The sequence below is a fragment of the Myxocyprinus asiaticus genome, chromosome 3 (assembly GCF_019703515.2).
Source record: "Myxocyprinus asiaticus isolate MX2 ecotype Aquarium Trade chromosome 3, UBuf_Myxa_2, whole genome shotgun sequence".
Lineage (NCBI taxonomy): Eukaryota > Metazoa > Chordata > Actinopteri > Cypriniformes > Catostomidae > Myxocyprinus > Myxocyprinus asiaticus.
Genome location: NC_059346.1, coordinates 25,329,617 through 25,347,359, shown reverse-complemented (window position 1 = coordinate 25,347,359; position 17,743 = coordinate 25,329,617). Strand labels below are relative to the sequence as shown.

General features: G+C 37.2%; 1 protein-coding gene across 3 annotated transcripts in view; it reads right to left on the bottom strand.

Annotated features, from left to right (window-relative positions):
* The window catches only part of LOC127422028 (sarcoplasmic/endoplasmic reticulum calcium ATPase 3-like), a 113,133-nt gene that overhangs the window by 15,008 nt on the left and 80,382 nt on the right, over positions 1–17,743 (bottom strand). For all 3 annotated transcript variants that reach the window (XM_051665362.1, XM_051665371.1, XM_051665354.1), the window contains exons 9-16: positions 14,419–14,507; positions 14,022–14,124; positions 11,057–11,188; positions 9,038–9,154; positions 8,258–8,476; positions 7,449–7,784; positions 487–707; positions 200–402 (exon numbers count right to left, since the gene is read on the bottom strand). In XM_051665362.1, coding sequence (XP_051521322.1) covers positions 200–402; positions 487–707; positions 7,449–7,784; positions 8,258–8,476; positions 9,038–9,154; positions 11,057–11,188; positions 14,022–14,124; positions 14,419–14,507 — 1,420 coding nt within the window. The remainder of the gene's footprint in view (positions 1–199; positions 403–486; positions 708–7,448; positions 7,785–8,257; positions 8,477–9,037; positions 9,155–11,056; positions 11,189–14,021; positions 14,125–14,418; positions 14,508–17,743) is intronic.

Below are 17,743 nucleotides of genomic sequence, written 5' to 3'. Positions count from 1 at the left end.
ATAGGTCTTAGTGCAGAGCATAACTAGAAAAATGTATATTCGCTATAGAAATTGTAATAATCTTTCAGATTTTATTAATTTCCATTAATTTTCCAGGCATGGAAGACACAATTTTAAAATTCCCTTATATTTTCATGTTGTCCATCACCATGGAAACCCTGAATAGTAGACACTATAACAAGTGGGATGCTGCGCTCACCTCCAATGGCCATGTATCTGAAGAAGAGCCAGCCGGAGATAAGAGGCTCTTTAGGGTTTCGGGGAGGCTTGTCCATGATGTCCAGGTCGGGGGGGTTGAAGCCCAGGGCAGTGGCAGGTAGACCATCTGTCACCAGATTCACCCACAGCAGTTGGACAGGGATCAGAGCCTCAGGCAGACCGAGGATGGCTGTCAGGAAAATACTGTGAAGAGGGAAAGAGGAAACCCATGTGAGTGTGAAGGTGGACATGAAACTCAGGCTCTCCACTAATCAGGCTCTCACTCACCAGACCACCTCTCCCACATTGGAGGAGATGAGGTAACGGATAAACTGCTTCATGTTGTTGTAGATGGCTCGGCCCTCCTCCACTGCAGCCACGATGGTGGAGAAATTATCGTCGGAAAGCACCATCTCTGAGGCTGACTTGGCTACAGCTGTGCCCGAGCCCATGGCTATGCCAATTTCTGCCTTTTTTAAGGCAGGGGCGTCATTCACGCCATCTCCAGTCTGAAGATGGGGAGGAGAGGAAGAGAGTGTGAGACGGCAGGCTTATGGGTTGACATCTTTTAAAACATAGGTTAAGGACACTTTTAACCCTGGGTTAATCAACAACGTTGACTTATCATTGCTTAACGTTACAATGTTACTTTTAATTTTGAAAGTAGTTAACACTTCTTTTAACCCAACTCCAGAGAAGGGTTAGCCTTGCTTGTTTTTATATCTAAAATTGTGGTGCCAAAGGTATACAGTGTGAAACAATGCGGTGCAAGGCCTTATTAAATATAAAAACTTTGAACAGCGAACGTGTGCTCTACTTGTTCGTTCAATGTATTAAACCCATATATATGTAAATAAGAACATTAACCCAGCGTTTACAAATGTACAGAGTGAACTTCCAAAATTTGACTAAGGATTAATTACTAACCCAAGGTAAAAGTATGAATAGTTTGGAGCGATACAACTCAGGATTAAAACTGATCCTGGGTTAACAGTTTCAAGTTTGAAAAGCCCATAAGAGGACAAAGAATATTTAATATAAGAAAGAAATCTTATGGAATGATCTCATGATCAAAAGAAGGTACATTTTATTGGTAACACTAACACTTTACAATAAGGTTCCATTTGTTAACATTATTTAACTACATTAGTTAACATGAATTAACAATTAACAATACTTTTACAGCATTTATTAATCTTAATTAATTTCAACATACAGTATACTGATACATTTGTAATTTTTAAAATCAAAAGTTGTATATGTTAATGTAACCGGTCCTGCTCCACCCACTCCGAGCGGGATTCGAACCAGCATCTCTGGCATGGGAGGCGAGCGCTCCGAGCACGACCCGCTCTGAGCAGGATTCAACCGGCATCTCCGGCATGAGAAGCGGGCGCGCTAAGGAGGAGGCTAAAGGCTACAGCATCTACTGTCTGTCCCTAGTGTACCTCTTGAGGCCAGGGGAGTGAGGTTTACACACTGCACAGCTACCTATCAGCTGGGTACCATTACATTAACATAAGTTAATGTACTATGAACTAACATGAACTAACAAGGAACAATTATATTTTTATCAATTAACATTAACAAAGATGAATAAAAGCTGTAAAAAAAATGCATTAACTAATGTTAATGAATGGAACCTTATTGTAAAGTGTTACCATTTTATTTAATGAGGACTTGGGCAATGCTTGAAGTGGAAGAAAAAAATTTGCAGGTACTTACCGTAACAAATTATTATTAATAAAACTGTTAATAATATGCATTTATTTAAATTAAAATAGTATGTAATTACATTAAAAAAGGTATTTAATTAAAAATTTTAAAGTCTGGCTCTAAATTTTATGGTCTGGATATAAATGAAGAACAAACATAACCTCACACCCTCAAATAACAAATAGGTTTTTAACTTTGAAAATAAAAACATACCATGTAGGGTTATAGTTTATGAAAACTGAGGAAGAGCATTTAGATGTGCTTCTAATGTTGAACTGTCTTTTACAAAAAATAAATGTAGCCTAAAACTGAAAAAAGAGCATTTTGTCTATTTTCTTTTTTCTTTATTATCCTCCCATTCAGTGAGGGGACAATTAGCCTTTTCTTGTCCTGCACACATGAATTTGAACACAGGAGCCATATATTTGTGCAGATAATAAATAATCATAAGAAACGGTGAACAAACTGATTTGATGATGTTCAGGACTGTGAATGCTGACACACATCTGTATACAACTAAACACTGTCAGGATTTATGCATTGGCAAGTTCAGTGACACTTCACATAAACTTTTTATGAGTACTACAGAAAAGAATTGAGAATAAAATGCTAATGTTCCTGTGTATTTTCTTTGAAGCTTCGGTTTTCATCATCGATTTATCTTTTGTGAAAAAAGGTTGTGCATATGAGCTGACATCACTTCTGTAACAGCTATGAATTTTTTTTTAAGTCTGTAGTTTTAACTGCACCCAGCAGCTAAAAAATTTGCATACATTTCATTGAATAAGACTTGATAAAATGCGCTCACCCAAAAGTTGCTGGTTCATGTTTTGGAGAAGAGTGTAACTGAACTAAGACCAGACAAGCTTAAACATGCACGCTACCACAGATCGCTTGATGGCCACCGATGCTGTTGCATGTATCGAGTGCTGTTAAACTCACTGCTGAGTTTTGCGCAGAGAAGGCTTGGATGTTTACCACCGTGATTTTATAAAAATCATTTGGAAGTTCAGATAAAAGTGATTGGCTGGCCTCATTGCATCACTGACTTACATTAAATAAAGACATTATATCATACCGGGAGACTCTGAGAAGTGGTGGTACGCAAGAAAACTGTCGGTACTCTGTAGACAAAATTAGAGAAGTGCAGGTACTGCGTACCACTATGTACCGCCCCACTTCAAGCACTGGGCTTGGGATTAAATAGAAATGTCAGGGAGAGGATGAGGGACAGGGTCAACGGAACACATGTAACGGGATTATGTATTTAAAATACAAAATATGTGTAACTGTATTCCACTACAGTTACAATTTAAATCATTGGTAATCAGAATACAGTTACATTCAAGAAGTATTTTGGTAACTGAAGAAATTATTTTGCATTTTATTGACATCTGTTTCATTTTATATTAAGTCTATTCAGTTGGAAAACATTTATGCTTTTAAATGAAGTGATCTGATGAGCATCTGAATGAATCACTACACTAATTATGATGTATTTATTACTCATACGAACAGATAGAGGGCAATCTCATACTTTTCTCAATGATAATGTGGATCTGACGCCATTGAGGATCTATAGCAACAAAAAAGGAGTTAGAAACAAATGCTCTGACAGATCAAATATAAATCCAATAAATACACGATTACAAGGCTATATGGTTTGCCAATTATTTATGCAGTTTTGGTATTATTTTACAAGAAAAAAGAATGCTTATTGCTTATATGAGAAATGCTAACCAATGGAGCTGTAGCATCATATAGAAAGCTACAAATAATAGATTTTCTGCCTCATTCTATGAACAGAATCCACAAATTATTGTAAAAAGATGTTATTGTGTACACTCTGTGAGGTTTTGAAGTAAGTTTGAAACATCAGAAATAGTTCTTTGTGTAAATTGCAATGTGAAAATTTAGTATTATGTCAAGGTAAATTGCTATTTCTAGCCATATGCACCTGTTATTATTTTTTTATAATGAATTCTATCAAGAACATCCACATTAGATCTTTTTATTCCCCTTTTGTAAGACCTTTAATATTAATGCAAAGATGTACTACAAAAATATTACTCTTAATAAGAATTTATTTATTTTTTTCCAGTAAAAAAAAAAACAAAAAAAACAAAAAAACTAATAAATCATAAATACATTTTCTTGAGAAGCTACACTTCATAAGATATTTAGGCTTTTTCAGAGCATGTAGTTTTTATATAAATGTATTTTGTTTTACTGTTTTTTCACGTTTTTCACCTGTTTATAGTCAAAAACAAGTGAAAAATCTGCCTGTGCTGAAGAAGTAATCCAAAGTATTTAGATGACATTCCTGATGATAAGTAATCTAATGAAATACGTTACAAATAACATTTTACAACATGTATTCTGTAATCTTTAGTGGAATACATTTTAAGAGTAACCCTCCCAACCCTGATGAGGGAATATGTATCTGAAAACAGTGACGTCTCTGTCATGTACACAGATGTCTGGGAAATACCTCATGTCCCCTAACAACAAACAGACACATGTAAACAGGAAGAGCACTGACATGCTCCGTTAACTCCACAGGGAATATGTATCAGCATGGAAGGCAAGGCTGTCTGTCTGTGCTGCAGCAAAGCCTTCTGGGAGATGTAGGGACTATGCAGTATTGTTAAAGAAATAGTTCACCCAAAAATAAAAATTCTCTCATCATTTACTCACCCTCATGCCATCCCAGATGTGTATGACTTACTTTCTTCTGCAGAACACAAACACAGATTTTTAGAAGAATATTTCAGCTCTGTAGGTCCATACAATGCAAGGGAATGGGTGCCAAAATTTTGATGCTCCAAAAAGCAAAGGCAGCATAAAAGTAATCCATAAGACTCCAGTGGTTAAATCCATATCTTCAGAAGTGTTATGATAGGTGTGGGTGAGAAACAGATCAATATTTAAGTAAATTTTTGCAAGAAATTCTTTCCCTGCCCAGTAGGAGGCATATGCAAGAAGAATATGAATCACCAAAAACCAAAGAAGAAGAAAGTGAAAGTTAAAGTAGAGGTTGACTGAGCAGGTAGAAGAATTTATAGTAAAAATGGTCTAAAATATTGATCCCTTTCTCACCCAAACCTATCAAATCGCTTCTAAAGACATCGACTTAACCACTGGAGTCATATGTACCTTTTATGCTGACCTACTGTATGTGATGTTTGGAGCTTCAAAATTTTGGCACCCGTACACTTGCATTGTATGGACATACAGAGCTGAGAAATTCTTCTAAATATCTTCATTTGTGTTCTGCTGAAGAAAGAAAGTCTTACACATCCAGGATGGCATAAAGGTGAGTAAATGATGAAAATTTTAATTTTTCATTTCAGAGACTGGAGGTTAGAATCAGAACCACATATCAGACACTTCATCCTTTCTTAGCTCTCTTGATTCTAGGATTGCCACCTTTAGTCTTATTAATAGCTCAACATAGCTTTAATCGTTTAACGTAATTTTGAATGTGACCATGGTTTAAGGACGGTGTACCTGTATGCTGGGTTGGAAACCTCAAGGATTAATAGTGGTGTTTTTCTTATTACATAACGTGTTGTTCTGAAAGCAAAAGGAAACAAATGAAACACAGAATGTAGGCTGACATCCGCAAAGACTGACCGAAGCAAAGCGGGTGCGTTGACTCGTGCGATTAACCGAAAGTGAAGCGCTGCCGGCTTGCGATGCACAAAGTGCTGCATGAGTCTGTTTGGTATACTGCAGTCTCGTCACATTTTAACTTTTTGTTTAGTCTCCCATTCAGCTCATGAAAACATGCTGCGTTATCATGAGGACAGATTACATCAAGATGTAGATTGGAATGCAGGTGGCAGGTGCGGAATTTATATAAATAAAATAGTCTACTCCTCTCTCGCCGTTGCTGGTGTGCCAGTGATTACCCCTCTGCGCGCCAATGCTGGCCCATCGCCAAGGGCGGGCATTAGGGGGCAGTGCCCCCCTAAAGCAAAACGTAAACTAGTAAATAAGCCTATGGAAATAATTTTCACTCTCCACTCAGATATGATGTATACTGCATTATCAATTTCGTAGCAACAGGATCAATGCTAACTCACAGGAACACTGATCTACCCAAGGGTAACTTAAAATAACACATTCAACTGCATATTTAACACTAAACGGAACTTGAAACTGAATTATAACCCCAATTTACTTATACATGACAATTAATAGCATCCACAAATAGTCCCCAAACCTTGCACAGACCTACCTCAATACAACAGCCAATGGCTAGTCCCCAAGCATAATCAACAACAAAAGTCGAAACCTTACATAACATGTGATTCCTGCATGTGCTGCAGAATCAAAATCTAATTTTGGCGGTGCTGTGATTCTGAGTAGTGGCAGCATGGATATGAAAAAGTGGTTTAAAGACTCGAGTCATCATCAACTTCGACCAACATCAACAAAGTGAGGTGGCAGGAGGAGGGAAGGGCCTAACGAGACAGGCATCGGTGCATTGATAGAGCAGCAGGTGGGGATGCTATCGCGAATAGTTTCAAAAGTGTAACAATCACCGCGAAAACTAACAATAGCGGAGTTGTAATTAGTGTTGTTTTTACTGGTGCTTCATGGTTTTAGTTGTGGAATATGGATTAGTGAGTTGATGGAACTGAAGAGCTTTTGATGTGGCGATGCATGTTTACTAAGTGTAAAGACATATACAGTTTGTTACAAAAAATACAAATGAGCTGTTTGTTGTAGGCTGGACTATTTTGTTTGTATGGTGTTTTGGTGTTATGAGATGTTTTATTATAAAACTTGGTCAATTTCGATTATAACTACTGATTAGGTTGTCTTGCATTGTGGTGTGGACATTGTTTTGGTGTTACTTTGTGTCTCAGATCATAAAAAAGTGTGCCCCCCAATGAAAACGAAAGGCCCCCCCACACACTCTATATGTTCTGGTGGAGGCCCTGAGCCAATTTTACAACTTCTTTGCCCTGATGATGTAATGTCAACAAATATTGGTTTGTGGTTGAGGAGATTCCCCCTATACTATGCAAAGTGCTTTGAGTTCCAAGAAAAGCGCTATATGAATGGAACAAAATCTTGTAATTATTATTATAAGCCCTAAAATGTAGGGCTTATAGTACATGAAAATATAGGGCAAATAGTACATGAATTTTAACAGAAGAATTAATGTTAGTGCTTTTATAAAATTGTAAGCTTTATATTTCTGCCTTTATACCCTCCAAAAATTGGCCCCATTCACTTCCATTATATGTGCCCTACTGTAACCCCGATTTTTTGCTTTTTCAAAGAAAAGGAGGGATGAGTTGAAATTATGTTTTGTCATAATCAACATTATGCAACAAATGCTGTAGATTGAGCTTAACTTGTATTGAACCTGGAATATTCCTTTAAAGTTAGAATCTGAAGGCAGTAAAATATGATTATTTCAGGTTTTATCTCATGTAAAATGCAATTTAGAAGGTTTGGGTGTTTTAACATAGTCTTGATGGGACAATTGTGAAACCAGTTGCTAACCACCGTCTCACCATAGCTGTAATCTCGTCGAAGGACTGTAGATAAGCCACGATCTTTGACTTGTGTGCAGGCTCGACACGAGCGAAGCAGCGTGCCCTTTTCACAGCTTCTCGCTGGGCCTCTGGAGCTAAGTCATCAAACTCTCTGCCTGTGTAGGCCTTCCCTTCCACGTCTTCGTCCTCGCTGAAAATGCCGATGCGCCTGCAGATGGCCACGGCGGTGCCCTTGTTGTCTCCAGTGATCATGATGACACGTATACCTGCTTTCCTGCACAGCTTAATTGAGCCAATCACCTCCTTCCTGGGCGGGTCCAGCATGCCCACACAGCCAACAAAGGTGAGATTTGACTAAAGAGATTAACAAAAGAATGGCACAGTTTAATTTGCATGTAAACCCAGACACGCACACTCACACATAAATGTACAGTGACACTTTATCCGTATGTAAAAATGTCATTATATTAGATCAAACCATGTGGCATCTGCAAACAAATAATGCTAGAAATGTTATCAGAACTAACTTCACTTTCTAAGGCATTTTTGCAATGACTTGTAACCAACTGGTCCCAATGTCAGTAGTCTATATCTAGTTTTATAATTTAAAACCTACAAACTTCTTTGTGTTAAATGTTTTTCATGTGCTGCATTCTTTAAAATACAAGCCACTTGCTTTGATATATTGTTTGCAACAAATAATCATAATGTACATTATAACATGAACAGTTTAAAAAAACACTAGTACACTATTGTGGTACACAATTCAGTGCAAAGATGACTTCAGTACGAAATTTCTAAAACAAGATCCAAACTCTTTCTCTCACCTCGTATTCGGAGAACTTGGCAGCGTTTTCCAGGTCCATTTTGTCATCAGGAGGGGGAGAGTCTCGTGTGGCCAGAGCCAAGCAGCGCAGTGTGTCCCTGCCTGTCCCCCAATCTCTGATAGTGCTCATCAGCTTATCCTTCACCTCCATGGTCAATGGAATCCGATCTTTGCCAATACGCACAAACTGACAGCGGTCAATCACACCCTCTGGAGCACCCTAAGCATGGAAGAGAGAAGGAGGAGAAAAGAGAGAGAGGCAGGTGTGATGCAAGGTGCAAAGTTTATTTATTTATATTAATATAGTGGTCCCAAAGGTTTTTGGAAATTTTTGGATGCTTGCAATTGCATTAGAAAACAAAACGTTAAAAAAAAAGTAGCATCAGCAAACAAATAATGCAAACCCTTTTTCTCTGAACTAAATTGACTTCTAGCTTAACTGCCAATTTTGCAGTTACTTTTAACCAACTGTAGTCAAGGTTATTTTTATTGGATGTATGAAGTCAGTCCCCCTCAAGTTCAGCCGCATGTTTGACAACCAGAAAGTGTCTGAATATGTTTCATTATTTTAAACCTAACAAACTTCTTTTTGTGAAATGATTTGCTTGAAATGTGTGCTTGTGCTATTTTGCTTTAAAATGAATGCCACTTGGTGTGATATTTTGCTATATAATGCAATAACATTCTTACATTTTTTTAAGTTTGGCAAAAGTGTCCGAATACTTTTTGGGGCCACTGTAGATGTCAGATGTTTTTGCCTGTGTGGGTACAATAAAAATACCTTGACAAACATCTTGCTCTGAGAGTTCGAACCATTGGGAGTGCAGTACACGGACATGGACTTCCTGTCTCTTGAAAACTCCAGTGTGAACTTTTTCTGCATGAGCTGCTTGATAATCTGGGGGGAAAGAAGGAACAAGAAAGAGATAGAGAGAGGATGAAGTATGTTAGATGAAATGAAAGTGGAATATGTCAAAGTTGTTGCCGTAGCATTACCAGTCTACAAGAATTTGTAAAAATCAAAGGAACCACTTTTGTAACAAATTCAAAGGCAATACATTTCAGGACAATTACTCCCAGACTTCAAATCGGCTGTGTGGAGCGCTGTTCCTGTAATTATGTATAACCTGTTTTTGGTGATTACTTTGAAGCAAAAAAAGGCTATAATTATTTAGCCTATTTATTTGTTTAATATCTGTCAGTTTGGCTATTTAAAGGCTGCATCCATATATCGCGCAGACAAATTGTTGTCTGGTGGACATGATGGACAGATCGGTGTGGAGGACTGACTGGTTGTTCAGACAACCCACCAACTAGAGGTCAGTTTTAATAATATGTAGATTTGCTCATCCCTACTGGGTTTCAAACTTTCAAGCATTCAACATTTCCTATGATTTCCTATGATCACCCCCCCCCCCCCTCCAAACACACACATTCATAAAAAATAAAACAAAAATTAAAAAATTTTAGCTATTCATGAGAAACATGTGGTCTAAAATTCACTGATGTAAGGGTATAATTTTGCCACTAGGTGGAAACCACCCACAACACATCATGAATGAGAGTATTTACGCTGTCCTACCTACATGTTCTTGTTCTGTCTCTGTGTTGCTGCCTCTTTCTGTAGCAGTCTCTCTCTCTCTCTCTCTTTTTTTTTTATATAAATTGGAATCAGATGATGTATTAATTCATCTGACAGACAGATAAGCCATATATGTGAGGGAGAAAACCAGTGACTCCTACTAACATACAAAGCTAAAATAAGATCGCTTCCCAGCTCCTCTGGAGAATATCATGACGTCACCCCTCAACAGGGTCCCTGTGTTCTGTCCTCCATAGCTTTATTAAAAACATCTAACTTCCCTTCCTTCCTTCCATCCATCCATGCACCCATCCAACCATATGTCATCTTTGAAAGGCTGCCCCAATACATATTGACAGAAGAAATTAAATGTCTCTTTTTCTTTTCAATGGAGCAGTGAAGTCTTTGATCAGGCTGGAAAGTTTAGTTAACCTCTTCATAAACTCGCCTGCTTATCTAAATATTATGCTTTGCCTCTGGGATTCTGTGTCACCAAAGTTTTATTTTTGGAAAATGTAGGGGTCAGCAAAAAAAAAAAAAAAAAAAAGACAGTGAGCTTCCAGCTTGGTCATTCACTCTTACAGAGGAAAATGCTTCCCAAAGGGAAAAAGAGAGAGAGGGGTCAAGACAAGTCCACTGTTTCCAGTCGACTGTCTCCCCCTTTTACCCTTGCAGTAGTGTGGGATGTGAGACTGGTTTATATAAACATTCACAAGTGCCCACATAAATCAATACCCACAAACATACTAGGATAGTGTGCATTAAAACAATACAGCCTGCAGGGTGGCACTGTGATGCAGGTCTTGTGATATAACCAGTCTTTAAGTCTATTTCTCAGTCTTTCTCTTAATATTGTCCTGAATTACAGTTTTTGTTCATGTATAACTGTAGTCTTCATCTTGTGTGTGTACATAATTTTCATCATATTTAATAATTTATGTCTAAAACTCTTATTATGATGAACAAACACTTGGTGCACCTTTAATGTTGACTCTCATTTACTGTTCAAATGCATCATAAACTTGTTCCCTCATGCCTTTCAGAAAAACATATAAAAAGACACCATCTCTTTCGATATCTTTTTAATATCCTGCCTTTCTGCACCACAGGCTTTGGGATGTCTTACATTTCTCTCCAAAAGCCTCGTCTGTCCATCCCTCCCTCCCTTTTCTCCTTGTTCCACTTTTCATCACCCCCCCACCCACCTTCCCTTCTTACCAAGTTACACGCTGCAGCTCTGTCCACTTTGCTGTGTCCAGAGAGGTCGGTATGAAACACATTCATCTTCTCCACCAGTGTTGTGAGCGCAGTTTCTGTGGCCTCACCCACTTTTTCATACACTCCTTTGGCCTGCAGGACAGCAATAGCACAAAGGACAAAAACAAAAACAAACATTCAGTCTCTCATTAGCACGAACAACACAACGTATACAGCAATTGCACAATCGTTTAACATGGCAAGGCTGGAGTCATACACTCGTTATCACACAAAAGCAACGGACCATCTAAAAACACCAGCATACAGTCACGTAGCACTAAATAGTTCACTTCATGGCAGTGTACGTCATGGATACACACAGAGAGCAGTGGAGAAGAGAGGACCTGCTCTCAGGTTGCCCATATGGAAATAAAGGTATGGAAATAACAGAGGAATTGTGGAAGAATGTCTAGTGAATGCTGAACGTAATTCAGACCCCAGTCTGTCACAGCATGGCCACCAATCTACAGACCCCCTGTGTGAGTTTGTGTGTACGGAAATCCAACCTCATCGAACTCTGTCTGATTGTTGCAACAAAAATGTAATGCTCTGTTGTAAACTTCTATACAGTATTTAACTTAAAGATAATCAAACAGTCAGTATGATAAATAAAAACCCACTCTAATGTTGTTAAACAACATTCAAATACCAGATTCAATACCAGATCCAGTTTTAATATCATAATGTTTCATTTGACTTCACTTTGTGGATTATGGTCACTTTGTTTTGTAATATTTACATTATTCTAGGAAGTACACTGCCATGCCAGTGGAACATGACATTCAATTCACATTAAAAACAACATGGTCACAGACAATATATTCATAGCTTAATGTCCCTTCGCTTTAAACATCTTGCATGATATGGTTATCTTTAACACAATACTACTCTAGTGATGTTCTTTAGCTCTAAAAGCATCGAGTGCCTTTAACAACAAAACAAGCTTTAATATGCATCTTAGACTTGTCCTAATCTGCACTGTCATGTACCCTACCTGACAACCACGGAATACGCATGACATTACGCAACAACAAAGTTACCATAACTACGTTGTGAAGTATGTCGATACTTCAGATATTGCGAAAAACTGGTTTGGAAACACTTTTTGTTGAGAAAATAGGCATTGACGCAAAAATATAGTGTCACATGACAATTTACCCCAATCGTTAGCCTGTGTTAATCATGACGACAAAGTATACACACTTGAAAGCCAATTTATTGTATGTGAAGCATTACTCGCACTGTTATAAATTGGTCTTAACAGCATACCTGCACAGATCCAATGCTGCAAACACATCTGCGTTATGACACTTCCAGGAGTGCCAACACAAAAATCTCTCATGCACCGGTCATCAACAAGTGCACGGAGAACAAATGAATGCCCACTCTTTGCGATTAATATAATCTGTTTGTTTATTTATTAAAGTTGCTTTTCCACACCATTCAAAATAATAGACAGCAGTCATGGAATTAGCCCAAAATACAAAAAAACATATCATGTCTGTGCACAAAGATGTTTTAAATTAAAAATAAATACAAAATACTAGGAGATAAGCTTTTTTTGGAACACTAAAATATTGCCCAATTCTATTAAATTATTGTTTAGTTTACTTTTGAAAAATGCCAGCAAAATTCCCTATAATAAATTAAATAAATTACCAAATGAAAAAAGCATTAAATAAAAAAAAATAATTACCAAACGAAAAAATAATATTGTTAGGCCTATATACTTGCCTTTTCTTCAAGCAAATTTAAATTAGCCTTACCCTGTTCCGACGAAAAAAGTCGGCTGAATGACATTCTCAGAAAGTTCTACAATTTTTTCAAGACTATAAACTATCAGAACTATTTGTCCAATGCTGAGTTCACTTTCAAAAAATGAGCTTTTAAACATTTTAAAACTTTTAAATACTTTAACTCTAACCCTCTTTACCTTGGATCGCATTTGCTGAGCTTCGTCAGAAAATGTAAATTGCATTAGGACGCTAAAATTAATTTTAGATGACAATCAAGATCAGTTGGTCGTTAAAAGCTGCTGGACAAATATACAGGACATAATGCAGTTGTGATGGCAATGCTTTCGATTAGATGATTGTTCAAAATAGCCTATTGAATATCAGGAATGCATCATATGTAAACCCTGATATTACACCGCATCAATTTTTCTTTAATAGCTGTGCACATGGCGTATACACATCGCTGGATGGTCCTTATACTAAGACCGAAAGATTTCCCCACTAGGGCCCTGATGATGCACTTTCGGGTCGGAACCGGTGGCAGCCTTCGATAGGCGCAACATCAAGACCAATTTTACAGTCCTATCAGAAGGGTAACTGTACCCTTTTGACTGCAATTCCTCCTCTTCTGATTGCATTTATATGTGAAATTAAAATGACAGTAAGCTAGGGACATCTGGAAGGCAAAAGTGATAAACACACATTTCTGTATGGAAATGGCTTAAGGGCAGATTTCTTTGTGATAAACCAAAACTTATGCGACAGTGTTTTTTATTTCTTATTTTATTTTTAAGTATGACAACATCACGCACACCATTTTTATCAATAAAAGGCCATTTGATTGGAAACAGGCAGAAGACGGCAAATTTCGCAAAATTTGTTACGCATTTTCACTTTGTTGATAACAAAAAAGCGTGAAAAGTGGATGGAAACTAGGTTCATGATACCATGGCGACGGCACAGCGGTGAGAAATGCTAGCCAAATGCGCAAAACAAGCTAATTAAAAAGCTGTCTATGCCTGAGGAACAGAGGGTGAATGGTTAACACTTCAGCAATGAGAGTAGGACAGACTCAACAACACTGAATAAGACTCTTTGTTAAACTCAAAAGGGTAAATATGGTATTGGAGGGTTGAACGCAAGATAAGAGGCTAGAGAGTCATACACAGATCCACATGCACACTGCTGACCTCATTATAGTCCAGCGAGGAATCGTTGCACAGGGAGCAGATAGTAGCCAGCTCCACTAGACCATCGTAGTCTCCACACTGCACTGGCCTATCAGCTTTTAGCCTGAGGAAAAGACAGTCAATATAAGAGAGTGAGAAATGATCATGTTGTATACAACCTAAGTTTCCAGAATGAGTTTTAGATTATTTGGGGGAGGAAAAATGACACAAACAGAGGCAGTTTTAGGGATCAAAGGCTCTGAGTGAGTGAGTGAGTGTGTGAGTGTAGTGAGTGAGTGAGTGAGTGAGTGAGTGAGTGAGTGAGAGAGTGTGTGTGTGTGTGTGTGTGTGTGTGTGTGTGTGTGTGTGTGTGTGTGTGTGTGTGTGTGTGTGTGTGTGTGTGTGTGTGTGTTCTTACACTTGTCCCTCTGGAGCATAGGTTGAGCCAGTGATGGTGAACTCATGCAGGGAGCAGCTGGTGTCATCAGCCTTATTAACCACAAACATCTAAAAGAGACAGAAAGGGGACAAGGCAGAGAGGTAGCATGAATAAGCTACAGAGTCCAGATGATTACAGTAAACATACTAAGGAGTTTCCACTTCTATTGACCAATGAATTTTCGACTTTTACTTTACTGAATAAGGATTTTTAAAAATCCTTTGATATAGGTTGTACACACAATGAACCATTTCTAGCCAATTAAATTACATTTTACTTTTTGAAGATTTCAATCACTTTCCCAGAGCATTACATTAAATTACTATTTTAATTTTAAAATGTCCTTCCAGACTGTGGAAACCCTGGCACATAAAGTTCTAATCTGGTTATTATTATAATTATGCAAGTTAAAACTATAAAAAATAAAACCAAGAGAGCAAACAATAATTTTGTAAAAACAATACATCTGAAAAACAAGAGGAGGTTAAGAAGAGTTCAACCTGACATATCAGACTAATTAGCCAAACACACAATGCATTGCTCCAGTGTTTTTGACAGGTTAGGGAGTCTTTGCTATGACATTCATCTCACTGAAAGGAGCCAGTGGGAGCAGTGCCAGCCCTAGGCGAGTTTCAACATAGAAAATGGATCTATTTCCTTGCAGTCCCCTTCCTTACATTGAGCGGGCATAGGGGCAGATGAAACAGGTGGATGGTGAAATGGAACTGATAAAGCCAATTTGCTGAAGAGCATTGATCGTAAGCCCCAACTCCTTGTACAGATGACAGCTCTGAAATGGAGTTGTGTGGTGGGAATGAGAGAGCAGCACAGCAAAAATTAATCTTGATAGTGGAAGGCATCGTAATGTTTATTATGTAGTAGGTGGAGTTGCTGAAATGTGTTTTATCATGATAAATATGATGTCTGTGGACAGTGTCTTAAAAGCTGTTGTGGCCAAGCTCAATAGCCACAGGGATGGATAACACACGCTCTTAGACACAAATGAAGGGTGGGCAATATACTGGTAGATATGATAAACAAATAAAAACTTTCTTGTGCATTTGTGAAGAAAAAAAAAACGGGTGTTCTGATCAATTAAAATGTACTAAGAGGTAAATGAGGAAGAGCTTCTTAGAGAAAAATTATGCATCCTCTGTGGTAAGGAACTGACTCTTTGCTAAGCTCCGCCCCCTTTGTTCCTTGCTAGCGTTTGTTCTGACGTTGTCAAATATGGAGAAGTGATCAGATTGAGTGGTGTACCTCAGTAATTATTAAATAATATTTGGATTATCCATTTATTTATATGTTGTAAATGGGAAAGAGTTAGTTGTCACTTTTTACAGTGAATACTTCTTAAGGTAGTTTGATTTTTGAAAGTTAATTTCTGCATAGCCATATACCTTGAAGTCTGACATTTCACCGTTCTTGCTCAGGAAAAAAAAGAAACAGTTTACCGAGCACACGCTCACCTTATGTGACGACTAGGGATGTGCACAAGTAATCGACTAATCGAGTACTTTTTCTGCAGCAACTAGTCGACTATTGAAAACACTTCTTGAATTTTGCAATATGATTTTCCTTTGCACATTTGCCTTCCATAGGCAATGCTGAATTATACTGTACTTTCCCTCTTAATCTCTATCAAAATCTCACAGTTACAATCAAGTCCACTGGCAGGCGCTATGGATATGTGTCGTAGAGGTGTTGGTTGAGAAATGATGGCATGTGCTTTCAGGTAAAGTCAAGTTTAGCAATACTTGCAATATTTTGACCCTTATTGCATTGTAATCTATTGGTATTCAGTTCTTGTTAGAGCTATGCATACCAACAAATGAGGATCCGCAAGAAAATGTGAAGCGGTACAAGAAACTCTGAAGCGTATCAGATCAGTATGTGTGTTTGTGCTTGAAATCATTGAACATTGGAAGAACACATTTAGTAAAAATCCAAATTTCACCACTTGTTTTTTTCTGAATAACAACATGTGAACGGATAAAAATGTGATAAACTCAGAGTCTACATAAAGGCTATGTATATATATGTGCATTACCCTTATGCAGTCAGTATTGGTTTCTATATAAGCTCTTGTATGTGCAAATGATTTTTTAATTTTTGTAATATTGTTATATCTTTTTTTTTTTTTTTTTTTTGTAAATGCATATTGTTCATTTAATTTTAAGAAAAGCATAGCTTTTTGAAGTTATCTTATTTTGAAACCGTTCTCGGTAACTTTTGTGAATAAAACAAAATATACATTTCATGTACACTACCGGTCAAAAGTTTTGAAAAACTTGACCGAAATGTTTCTCACGATCTTAAAAATCTTTTGATCTGAAGGCGTATGCTTAAATGTTTGAAATTAGTTTTGTAGACAAAAATATAATTGTGCCACCATATTAATTTATTTCATTATAAAACTACAATTTAATAAAAATAAAAAATAAAAGTTTTTGAAATTGATGACTTGGCCAAATAATAAAGAAAAGCAGCCAATAAGTGCCCAACATAGATGGGAACTCCTTCAATACTGTTTAAAAAGCATCCCAGGGTGATACCTCAAGAAGTTGGTTGAGAAAATGTCAAGAGTACATGTCTGCAAATTCTAGACAAAGGGTGACTACTTTGAAGATGCTAAAATATAACACAGTTTTGATTTATTTTGGATTTTGTTTAGTCACAACATAATTCCCATAGTTCTATTGATGTTATTCCATAGTTTTGATGACTTTATTATTATTCTAAAATAAAAATTAAAAATTAAAAAAAAATTATAATAAAGAATGAGTAAGTGTTTCAACATTTTGACAGGTAGTGTATGTGCAGGGCTTGACATCAACTTTTTGGCTCACCGGCCACTGTGGTTAGTGGTGTTCCAAAGTCATTAGCCACTCATCATTTTCACTAACCAAAATCCCCCACTCCACAAAAAGTGATAAAGGTAACTGGAGACTTTAACTGCATGCATTTATTTGAACATTTTATTTGAAAGAGAATGATGTGCATTTACTCAGGCCTAATGAATTAAGCCATCTCTTGGAATATATGAAAGCAAACATGTCAGATAAGGAGTAGGATAGAACATAGAACAACTTTGTCAATAACTTGTCTATAGTTTATGGAAGTCCAGACTTAATACCCTTCATTCAAAATTGTCAGTACTTTCCCTTATAAAATTTTATCATTGTTCTTCCATTGTGTAGCAGTGGTATTTAAAAAAATAAGGACATAAGCACAGGTAAGACCACTGATGGCTCTTCATTACTGTGGTTAGGTCAATGTAGATAGTCTTTCTAAAAAATAAACT